This window comes from Thunnus albacares, chromosome 14 (genome assembly GCF_914725855.1).
Source record: "Thunnus albacares chromosome 14, fThuAlb1.1, whole genome shotgun sequence".
Classification (NCBI taxonomy): Eukaryota; Metazoa; Chordata; class Actinopteri; order Scombriformes; family Scombridae; genus Thunnus; species Thunnus albacares.
This window is the reverse complement of record NC_058119.1, coordinates 6,575,652-6,588,242: the sequence shown is the minus strand read 5'-3', so window position 1 is coordinate 6,588,242 and position 12,591 is coordinate 6,575,652. Positions and strand designations below refer to the sequence as shown.

Here is a 12,591-nt window from a genome sequence, read left to right as displayed (position 1 = left end):
AGATGCTCCAATTGACTCCTGTTCAAAAAGCCTCAACCTCTCTCTACAAATACTAAGTAAGTCATTTTTTTAATGACTCATTATGATCTTAATCACTAAATTTGGACCCTCTAATAAGTGTGCTGGTGGTCATTTTAGAAATTATTGCTCCGTTAATAAGATCTGAAGACCTTTTTTTCACATTTTCAGTAGCTCCCCCAAGGCCTAACAGAGTTTGATGGACAAAATTTGTAGAGCTCCCCTTTAGTTCCCCAAACCCAATCTGAAACAACCCTGATGATGCCATCAGGGTTGTTTCATACTTGAAACATACTCCTCCAGAGCACAGACACAGACATTATACAACAGCCTGAGTTCTCTCCAAGATGAGTACATTGATGTGTAAAATCTGTGACTAAAGTGCAGCACTTGAATATGAACTTAGTTACTTTCCACTGCTGCAGTTGTCATAGACATTGAGTCAAACACACACACATCCCAACACACATGGAGACATTTCTTGGACACACACACACCCCATTAGAGATGTAGTTTCCAAGAAACCCAGCAATGATATCTAATAAGAAGTTTTGCCCACCTCTTTCTGTCTTCTCTTCCTCTTTGATCTCTCCACCTCACCCTCTCCGTTCCTTTCTCCCCGTAAGCCTCGAACTATCCATCCAAATCCCCCTCTCCCTCTCTCTCCCCCTCTCCGTTCACTCTGCAGCTCTGCCTCGCTCTCCCGCCCTGCGAGTCTCCGGCATGTTATTTAAGTCAAGGACAGCATTAGCATGACGATCACAGCCTTCTATCACAAGTCTTGTCTGCCAAGGCTGGAGGAGCGGGCTTTTGTTATTAGGGAGGAGAACCACTAAACATGCGAGGAGTAAAAAGAGAGAGAGGGAGGCAAAGGCGCAGAGACAGGATAACATGCTCTGGAAGAAATTGAAGATGATTTGCGATTCTTAAGACAAAGCATACATGTGTCCGCATTAAAGAAAAACATAATCCGTTTACGTGTCATACATACACTTGAAGAAAGCCCCCTCCTCTCTACCAATGACAGACAAAAGCATTTTTCCATAAGTGTCAAGAGATAGGCCTACAAAGAGACTCAAAAATCATGCCCTCCATCATATGTACAGTTCTCTGCAGCTCCTACATCATTATATGAAACCCTGAGTGAAATCAGATCAGACTGTATGTATGAAATCCTGCTTGTTACTCCAGATCTGATTACTCCTGGGTGCCCACAGGGGTGAAAAAAAACACACACATTGTCTTCTCAGAGCACACAGATTTTTATCAGGCACATTTTCACTTTGTCTCTCTGCTCATACTCATATTTACAAACCTATTTATTACAACAGGAAATTAAAACATAGTTAATTGTATCATAAACACACATCTGTGTTACTAAAACCAGATTACTTTTTAATGAAACAGATGCCGTCCTGGGCCAATTTCTCCCTTCGCCAACCAGCGGGCCCAACCTACCGCGACCTGCAGTTTTACAAACACATGGTGAAGCATCCTCTGCTTAACTGACTCTCCGTACAACACTTTCTGAGGAAAAAAAAAAAAAAAAAAAGGCATTTATTGGTTTGAAGACACCCCCGGTAATTAAAGCCATCATAGCCTTATACTCATTATCTATATAATCACCTCTGCAGCTCATTTGGCACTGCAGCATACAAAATAATTACGTTTTTTTGGAAAGAGACCGGCTTAGACGTCCACGACTTACCTTTCGTGGACACCCTGCAGTATTCCTGTTAAGACTGGGTCTTCATGGCAGACAGAGAAAGAGAGATGGGGTCTGACATTTCACATGGCTTTCAGTCAGACGCATAATCTAGGTCTAGAGGGAGGGGGGGGTGAGTTGTGTGGCCTTGAAAGAAAAAAAAAAAAATACAAGCTGCATATTAAATGTGCTCAGGCGTTTCATGGCCTGTCAAACCCGGGTGTGATTTGTGATGCACGGAAGACACACTGTCTCGTATCTTGGGTGACGTGTGCACATGCGGATGTATGTGAATGTGCATGTGTGCACAAGGTCTGGGCACGCACCCGAACACACAGCAGCAGTCAAGCCTGCTATCATTTGAATTCCTCCCCTGCGGTGGCTCCGTAAGACATCTCAATCTCCATCACGCTGTCAGAAGAAATAAACACAGTACGGCAAGAATAGAGAAGAAAAAAAAAACAGACTTTTTCTTTCACTCACATTCATCGTCATGTTAGTTAAAATGCATTTTCGCTGTCTGCTCATGCACACATGGCGGACGCACAAACACAAGCCAAAGATGCTCTCATCCGTTGCATGGTGAAAAAATACATTTATTGGAATCTGTGTCAATGTAGAAAAAGTGAAAACTGGCTTTAGGTTTTGTCACAGTACCACAGGTGAATATTCCAGCAGCCGTCTGGTGAGCCGAAACTAAGCCAGCAAGCTCATTTAGGGCAATACATCTGCTACTGATGACAACAGAGAAGATGGCCTACGGTGGCCTATGATACCAAACACATAGTCTCACAGACACTGAAAAGCTCAGGCTGCTCCTAAGACACACCACCAGCAAATACACATGTTGTACAGCAATTAACCTAGACCGATGTTCTCTCAGTTTACTGTGGGTTTAGAGGGAGAGGCTGATTTTAAATGTGTCGTTATAACTTGTGATACTGTTACAAATCCCTTTCCAATAACTATAAAGCCAGGGTCACCGACTGCCGGCATCCAAGCGGCTCAAAGGAGCTCATATTGTATGATCAGTGTTTTATAACTCAGAGGTTAGGCCCATAATATCCCATTTTGTCCCAGACCCTGGAAATAACTCCAGTGACCCTGTGCAAAGCTTTGAGATTCATGCATCATCTTTGATGTCTACCAGGGCTTCGTTTCACTATTCAAAGCCTGACATCCAAATAAAGGGAGTATCACATGAATTTTTCTCTTTTTCTTCTCTGCAGAAGTCACTTTTTTTAATTTGAAATATTTCTGTCTGAACAAACATTTCTATAATAAACATACTGTAAGTGACAAATTCTATTCTGGCAGGCCGAACATTATTATGGGTAGTGCATTTCTATTTCTGATATGACAGGATAAGTCTCACAACACATGGCGAGTCTGCATACTTTATGAAGTCAAAGTCAACTAAAATTGCAACAGAAAAAAAAAAGGCATTTGAAAACAAAAAGGACATTTCTAAACTCAGATACTGAGTATTAACATTGAGAGGTCAGTTTTTTTCCCCATACAACTTTCTTTACATATAGACTTATTTTATTCTTAAATATCTTAAATCTCATATAAAATAATTCATCAGAAACCAGTTCTATATACACAGACAAGAGTGCACGAGATGGATAAAGAGACGGTGTGCATGCCGAGGTGGTTTTGCTAGAGCAGGGTTTACTGTGAGATTATATGCGCTGCGTTGATGGATATTTTTTTTTAACTCCGGCTTTTCTGATGAAATGTTTGACTGGTTTTGTCTCGAGTATCACACTCAATATCATCATTCATAAAACAAACAATCAATACACAGCCTCTTTTACCATCTCTTTTGAGTGGCAGAGAATGTGACCTTCATGGCAACAAAAAAAAAAAAAGAAAAAGATCCATACTTCCACCTTGGCCTCTCTGACACAAGTTATCAACCAGAGCAGAACCTTTATGAAATTCTGTGCTGGATTCTTGGGTAAGCCTCGGCCTAAAGTCTCGGTATACAGAGATCACCAATAGGAAATGATGTTTGTTTGAACTAGCCTTAATGCAAGACTGTGACAAAAATTATAAATGGCAAGCTGCAGCAGTCTTTATCGGGTCAAGGCAAATAATATGCTCATGGATGGGCATTCATTTACAATGTTAAAACATAGCACATATTAGCTACATACAACAAAGCATGCATGTTTTTGGGGTTTTAATAAGACAAATTCAAAAATAAACAAAACAAAGGGGGTTGCATTTGCTCTGATTTCTGCCATGTGTCATTTTGTGGCTTCAGCTGACAGTGGGTGAAGTTGGCTAAAATGTTTTATTACTTTTCATTAAAAGGGAAAATAACAGGACATTAGTCACAGGCAGGTAGTTTAAGCAGCTTGTTCTTTCTTTTATACTCACATTCACACTCCTTTTCCCCCCGCAAAACATTAGAGTGTCTGATTTTACAAAGACTTTGATTTTCTGCTGATTTTTTTTAATATCTGATGGCATGTGCGAGCTGAGTTGAAAAGGGTAAAAAAAACAAAAAAAAAAAACCCGGGACATTAATTTGGCAATGAACTCGCTGTGAGGACCTGGTTCTGTGTGGCACAGTGTTAATAAAACCGTACTGGATGACACCACTTTCTATTCACAATGGCCACACTGTTGCTGTTGATGCTGCTGTTATTTACTTCTCTCCAGAAAAAAGAAACACAACAATGAAGACATCATACAGACAGCACGATCAATATCAACCTGGAAAAGGAACGCTTAATTTCGCTTCTCTTTTTCTGTTGCTTTGAATTTTCATAGCTTAACTGGCATCCACATGTCTCTGGCAAGCGACAGTATCTCTGTGTGTTATTTAGAAAATCTCTAGTAGATATTCACAGTTGCTTGACTGAATGGCAAAAATACCCATGAAGTCTAAAATTGCTGGTTTAGTGTCGTCTAAAACATGGATGCCAAGAGTTCTTTAAAGTACTGGAGGTTCACTGTCATTGTAGACTATTTGATGGATTCAGACTCCAAGTGTAAAAAAATCTTGCAGCGTGTTGCCTTTGAGCACTAACACACATATTCATACATACAACCATTCATTTTCTTGTATATATATAGAGAGAGATCTGTAGTAATATGGAACAGTGAAAATACCTTCAATTACATCTGATGGCATGATGTGACACACATTTCACAAATTCTTCTTGATGGAAGAGATTCTGTTCTGTGTATGGATGCTCTTCAGGGAGCATTTTACATGATATCAGATTTCTGCACAGTAAAACAGCACACATAAAAACATGAGGACATTCAAATAAAAATATCCCACGCTGATTGTGATGTTTAAAATGTTATTCAATTCATTTTTTTTTTTTTTTTTTAATTCTAGAAAGGGAGGCGAGGGTTTATTTTTGGCGGGACGAGGAAGGGGTGCTGCCTATCTCCCCTGTTTTTCCCCTCACAGACTACACAGTAGTTTCATTCTTCCAGGGTCCAGTGCGTATATTCCCTGTGCTGTCCGAGGAGTACAGGAGTCCTTCATGCAGCCCCCCCTTTAGAATCCCATTCTGATTGGGTGGGTTCTGGGGATAGGATTGTCTGCGCTGGGCGTGCATCTCCAGATGGTGATGTGTCGCCATCGGGTCCTCCTCGGCCACTTTGCCGCAGCCACACAGGAAGACGCCCGTGTCGCCTGCCTCTGCTGGGCACATAGAGGGGAAAAGGTCTGCCTTGGCACAGCAGATATGCCGGTGGCAGGGATTATGGCATGCCAGGGCCTCGTGCGTGGTGGCTGCAGCAGCGTGGCATGTGTGATGCCCATCATGGTGGCCCTCGTGGGCCAGATGTGGACAGATGTGGGTGTGACGCCCATGTGTGCTGTGAGGGCTGTCAGTGTGTGAGCTGTGCACGCTGCCTCCATCCACACTGGAGGGGATGTGATAGGCGTACTCCCTCTCACTCCCCGCTCCGCAAGCACCGGCCCCAGCCCGGCGGCTGAGTTGGCGGCCTTTAGTCCTGGTGCTGCTCTTCAGGCAGGGGTGCAACTGGATCCCCGGCCGGTAACCCTCTGGGTCAGCATGCAGCAGCACGTGTGTAGCCGCGGGCTCCTCTTCCATCAGCTGCTGGCTATGCAGGGCGGCGCAACAAGGCGTCACCGGTGCCAGACACGTCACGTGATTTTGCGAGGACGGGAGGGCGGCGTGTTTACAGTGACCTAAACTGCTATGACTGCAGCTCATCAGCGCTTTACCCTGACATGGTGAGTCATGGTGGCAGTGGCTGTGACCATGGCCGTGCCCGGGGGTATCTCCATTCACGTTAACCTTGGGTCGTGCTTGAGCAGGCCCATGGGCGCCCGAGCAGGCATTGGCGCGCCGTCCGGGACAACATGAGCACCAGCAATGCCAGACATCATCACGCTTGGCACAGTGATGGATGAGGATGAAGAGGCCAAGAGTGACAGAGAAGGCACCGTACAGGCAGCTGAAGATCATGTCCAGGAAGTGGCCCTGAGACACAGCCAGAGCCCCGAAAGTCCAGGTGGCCAGGAAAAGGAAAAGTGTGAAGGCCGCCGTGCGTAACTGAGCCTTGAAGGAGTGCTCATTAGCCAGCAGAGCGGGGTTGATGGGGACGCCTGGGCAGCCAGCAGGGCAGTGGCTCCCGCTGGGTTGGGCTCCCAGGGCCCCAGGCTCAGCTCCCTGGTGGCAGTGGGTCGGCATGTCGACGGAGGCCAGCCTCTGCTGCTCCTCTGTCAGCTGCTTGAGCTCATACTTCTTTTCCGGGTGGCGCCGCAGCTGGATGAAGGTACAGAGGAAGTAGATGCAGGTCACCAGGACGATGAAGGCCACAGGGCCATAGAAGGCTCCCAGGCTGGGCTCCCATGCCATCCAGCAGCTGCAACAAACATGAACAACACAAGATGTTAACACTCTGATTTATGCTGGCATTTAAAGAAAAGCAGCACAACATAAATAATCAACTATATAAACTCTATAATTTATTTTAACATGCTCCCAATAACACTTAAGCATTAATATAGAGCAAACAGCATTAATATAACCACACAACAACTATGTGCTGTTTATTTAACAGAGAAAAACTGATCTAAATACACATGCAGCACAGAGCTCATCAAGTGCTAATCCACCAAAGGGAAATATAGTGTGAAAAAGTGTGTATGCTTGTCTGTGTATGTATATACACATGTCCGCACCTTTGATGAGGGTTTATTTTTGGAAATAATAACACCTAATGAGGAACAGACTTTGCTGAGGTGTACACAGCGGTGCAAAACATCAACAGAGGATGTAATGTAACCTTGAAAGCAGAAGCAAATCTAGGACTTACTATGGCGCTTGCTCCCCGCTGCCATAGTTGTCTATATTGACGGCTGCCGTGACCCCACAGATGATGAGGGGCACTCCACCACTGACTAAATAAAATCTGTGAGGTGACAGAGGGACAAACAGAGAAAGAGAATAAGAGAGTATAAAAATGTGTGACATGAAAAAGGCGTTTATAAATCTCACATCTGGATTACAACAGCACAATGCCAAAATATGTCGGAGAGATAATATTAGACCCGCAAGAGAAAGATAATAACCAAAAGATCCAAACAGACAAAGTGACAGATGCGATTATAGATGTGTGTGCAGTGAGAGGAGCTCTTAGCTCACCCAAAATAACTAAGAGCTTTTTCTCAACTTGAGGAACAGACCATGACAGTGAAAAACAGGCATGTTTGTCTGCTATCCTTTCCCCACATGCCTCAAATATGACCATCTGTCAATGTGTTTGTGATCACACTCTACAGGTGCGATCACACCTACTTCACAGTTTGATTTCTTCTCTAAAAACCTAAAATTTTAAAGGTGTATTGTATCCTCAAGTTAGTTTGGACAATTTTCTTGGTCCATAAAGACAATGAACCATCAAACAACCCATAAAAGTGCTACTAAAGCAACATCTTTGACATCAGTAGCATACAGTATGTAGCGGTTCATTCAAGTATTACATGAATTCATTTTTGGTCATTGCTGTGGCTCTGTCATGAATGTACTATTTTATTAACTGCAGGAAACTTTAGTTGTGAAGTTCAAATTAAGACTGAAAGAGGGAAAATGATCACATGATTGTCAAGTGTCCAACATCAAAAATGCTTAAAAACACAGCTGCTGTGGATTGCTAATTAGGCCCCAAACATTCTCCACACAAGTACGCAAACGCGAATGACATCACTTTGCCCAGCCGGCCCTGTAAACATACAGACGGGTGACTAAAGGAAAAACTGGTACAGGTCTGAAAGCTTTATTCCTACACTGTTTGTCCCCTTAGAGAGAAGGGTCACTGCAAATCAATACAAAGTTGTTCTCAGTCATCACCTTTATCCTGTGATGAAACATTTCTATCCTGATGGAAGTGGTCTATTCCAGGATGCCTTCATCCATTTTGGAAGAATGGTGTTCATCCTTCCAGAAGACTTCAGAGACTTGTAGAGCCAGTGCCAAGGCACACAGAAGCTGTTCTGACAGCATGTGGTGGCCCAACACCTTACTAAGACACTTTATGTTGGTTTTTCCTTTAATTTGTCACCCGTCTGTAGTTAACATACATTCTTACAAACTGGTGGAGGTGATCAATCTCAATCCTCAAGAAGGCAATACAGGCTAGTTAAGTCTTATCAGAGCGTTTCCACTGTAGTAAACAAACATGATGCCTGTGGGAATATGTACTGCCGCACAGAGGAAAGAAAAAAAGAAAACACATGTGCAACACTTGAATCACTCATGGAGGAAGGACGGAGAATTCCTGTCTGAAGGAAGAGGTGACAAATTTCAGATAAAGCTTTGTTGAACTGTGAACCCAAATGAAAGGGGTCAGCTTTCCCTTCTTGTTTCATGCTATGGCAACCCTAGCTGCAATGCTCAGCCTGCATCTTGCGCTGCTTTGCATAATGTACCCCAGAATGCAACAAATGCGTGAGATCTTGTGTAGCTTGAAGCATGTGCGTTTGTGTACTTGCATGGAGCATGTTTGAGGCCTCTTGTGTTCCCTCAGAGAGTTTATTGTACCCATCCAAAGAACTGAATGCTACACATGCTCAAGGTGCAATTAAACTATGAATTGAGGGAAAAAAAAAATTGCTGTGAAGTAAGGTCAGCAGCAACAAACATCGACAATGGGTCAACGGTGCCACTTTTTCTGCTGTGAATCAATACTATTGTAACCCACTTAAGTTATAAAGGAAGATATTGTGAAATTGGTTGGTGATGATTCAGCCCTCATCTGCTGCCTAGATATACTTTGTAAACCTTTAGGTACACGCAAAGCATGCAGGCAAATATGCGAATAATGATGCTTGCGTCACGGCAAGTATATGATGAGCTTTAAGAATTCAATGCACAAACAAAGCTAATCCCCAGCAGCTCCCTCTCAGCACTGTCCTTGTCCTCTCTCTTTGCACTGTCATCCACTTTCCTATATAACACTATGCTATTTCCTCTTCCTTCCTGTTCAATCTCAACCTCTGTCACTGCTCTAACCTTTCCACTACTCCGTCTTCCTCCATCTTCTTCCTCAGTTTCCTTCCTTCTATCCCTTCTCTCTCCCAATCTGACTCACACAGCGCCTGTCCCAAAAATTCAATTACAATCAAGATGTTTGTCTGGATCGGTTGGTGAGGGGTGGCTGGGTGGTTGGGAGGGAGGCGAAGTGGGGTGGGGTTGGCAGCATTACCGGCCTGTCACTGTCTCTGAGTGGAACAGTTCCCCCAGGGGACCCTCCTCCAACAGAAAGCCATTTACACAGCCGTCAGCAAGATAAGCATAAATGAGAAGAACTAGTGGATGTTAAAGCACCCTGCGCTTTATAACCCTCATTCCCTTTTATCCACTCTTGAAAAGCCTGCGTGTGCTTTTTGCAGGCTTGTGCCCAAAAGAACATGTGTAGCTTACATGCAAAAAATGTATAGTATGTGAGATCCAATTACAGTCTACATGCTGCCCTGTTTTTGTGCAAAAAGGTTCACATTAAAATTCTCCCCGATGCACTCAATCTTGTGCGAACACACACAAAGTCTTGCACGCATTAAAACACACACAGCCTTTTTTGTTGGCCATTCTATTAAAGAAAGCCTTCAAACTCAAAATGGCTGTGTACTATGCAGAGTTGCGTTTTTGAGTGAGTTTAGGAACAGCAATCATCTGATATAAATAGACCCTGAAGTGCCTGCCTTTTAGCCAGCAGCTACACAGCAACTCCCCTCCCATCCCTGTCCCCTCTGCTTATGCCCTGTCCTCTGTTTTGTGACTATGCGCTGTCCTCTCTCTGGACCTGGTCCAAGATATACATAGCACAACTGGGGACAACTGATGGTCATACTGTAGCTCCAGCATACGGCTGAAGGCTTACAGGTAAAGCTGCACTATACAGCAGTAATGTACTGTATGTACTCACCTTAAACTAGAAAACTGCACATCTGAATGCCCTTTACTGAACAAGAGTGAGCTTATCTTAAAGACATATTTCAACAGTTTTGGAAATACACTTGTTTCTTATCCAGAGTTAGGTAAGAGGAGCAACACCACTCTCATACCTGTAAACTTACAATACAGCTACAACCAGCAGCTTAGCTTAGCTTAACAAGAGATTGAAAACAGGGGGAAACAGCTAGCCTGGGTCTGTCTGAAAGTAACAAAATTACATCACATTTAATTAATTGAAAAAGTGCAAAAATGACAGTGTGATATTGTTTGATATTGCTATGCTATTGTTACCCATGCGGACAGAGCCAGGCTAGCTGTTTCCCCCTGTTTCCAGTCTTTGTGCTAAGCTAACCAGCTGCTAGCTGTAGCCTTACATTTAACAGGCAGATATGAGAAAGGTATCTATCTTTTGATTTAACTCTTGGTAATAAAGCAAATAAACATATTTTCAAAAGTGTTGAACTATTGCCTTAAAAATCTTCCTTTTATTGGCGAGAGTCCATTTAATGATTTTGGATAGATATTCTACTTCGGTAGACTAGTTCATTTTTGAATACACATTCATGCATCGCCAGCTGTTACTAGCCATTTCCCATTTCTGTCTCCATTCCATTTGAAAGCCTGACTTAAAAATAGTTCCTCTAAAACATCTAAATCCAGAGAAAGGTAGATACACATAGTATTATTTTATTCTGTTTCTGTGACTGTGCTATTTAAGAAATTAATATGCCTGTTTGCAATTATTAATATTGACAGCTGGGATGAATGCTGGTGGTCGCATTCCACAGATGTTGGAGATTTTACGGTGAGAAGGGAAAATGTTCTTTCTCTCAACTGAAGTGTTATTTTAGAGCAATGATCTGCATCCATCACACCAGATGACTGTGTCAGTTAATAGCATGAGCAGAAGCGTTTAAGGTGTGTGGTCCAACACGGTGCAGCAGATTTCTGACAAAGTTCACTGTGATGGTCTGCTGGATATGTCATCAGATGCTGTCAGGATCGCAGGGACAGGAAAAGAGGTGGATGAGGAGAAATAGGTTGGTTGTTGGGAGGAAAGGGGGGTGGGGGAGCTCGGAGGAGAAATTGATTTGTCTCCAGCTGCTAAGTCTCATTGCATGAGCCTGTCTGACGGGGAGCATTACAGTCAATCACTGTGGATCAACTCGACTGCCGCGCCACACGATCCCGCCGCTTGCCCCCAGACAAATTATCTCATTCACAAGCAGTGCATGATGGGAGAGCCTCGAGAACATTCCGTATTAAAAAAAAAAAACCCACAATCACGCAGGTATCTGAGGATTTGCTTTGCGAGGAAAGTGCTGCTTATACGTTGAGGGGATCCTTATCTGGTGTGGTCCTTATCCTCAGCGACTTATGTGACTCTTCAGGAATACGTTACTGAGGAGAATCAGGCTTTAATAATGTCAGACATATTGTACTGTTCATTTATAGATTTTTATAGATATTACTTTCCAGTTGTATGGGTGATAAATGCCTACATGAGTGCTACATGTGCTCATAATCCACTGAGACACCACACAGAAAAATGTCTAAACGCTAGTTAGTAAGGTATCACAGTAGGGTTCATATCAAGTGCAACATGTTCATATCATTTTCTTGTGTGGCGTCATGAACTGTATCATGTTCAAAATATTTAATAAAGAGCCAGAAAATTCAGGACTCTGAAACGGCATTTGATATTTTCCAACAGCTTTAAGAAAATGAAAACTAAATACAAGATTAAATGACAAACAGGCATTTGTTGCACTATGTCCTCTGTTTGCCTCCGTATCTGTGCTCTCAAACCTTCCCCCTAACAGGATTTCTCATCGAAGCTTCTGCAGCACAGTTGCAATGCGCAGAAGAGCTCACACAGCACCTTCTCACCGCAGAGGAAGAGCACTGTATGTGTCCAAAAAGCTGATCCTCTTAAACATGCCAAATGTCGTGAGTAAGCAGAAAAGGAATTAAATGGAGGAATGGTGGAAAAGGAAATCACAAAAAGTAGAAATTCAATCTGATGTGCGCGTCTAAGCGAACAGGAATTAAATGGGTCAGAAGGCTAAATACATTTAGATTTGTGATAAAGCTCCTGGCTCAGCAGCCTCCTGGGTGATTGAGGTAATTAGTTATAGCATTGGGGTGATGCCATGGTAACAGGTTGTTTCAAGTCCGTCGTCCTTCCTCCTCCTCCTGACATTCATCCGCCCTCCATTCTTCTTCCCTTACAGGGTAGTAGGAAGCCTCAAACAGAATAACTGAGCCAAAGCATTTACTACACATCCAGTTCAGCTGTTGCAGACTGTTTCCTCTAACACATATCTGCAAGAATGTTTATCTGTACCTATGGGAAAACTGAAAAGTCTGAAGTTTCAAATATTTTTCAAAACTACAAAAAAATACACATCA

The 12,591-nt window shown here is 43.1% G+C and overlaps 1 protein-coding gene across 15 annotated transcripts in view; it reads right to left on the bottom strand.

Moving 5' to 3' along the window:
• Window positions 1-2,294: 2,294 nt before the first annotated feature.
• LOC122996546 (adhesion G protein-coupled receptor A1) overlaps window positions 2,295-12,591 on the bottom strand; it is a 181,645-nt gene continuing 171,348 nt past the window's right edge. For all 15 annotated transcript variants that reach the window (XM_044372036.1, XM_044372038.1, XM_044372032.1 and 12 more), the window contains 2 exons: window positions 7,043-7,138; window positions 2,295-6,589 (listed from right to left, as the gene is read on the bottom strand). In XM_044372036.1, the coding sequence (XP_044227971.1) occupies window positions 5,161-6,589; window positions 7,043-7,138 (1,525 nt within the window). In that variant the 3' untranslated portion in view covers window positions 2,295-5,160. The remainder of the gene's footprint in view (window positions 6,590-7,042; window positions 7,139-12,591) is intronic.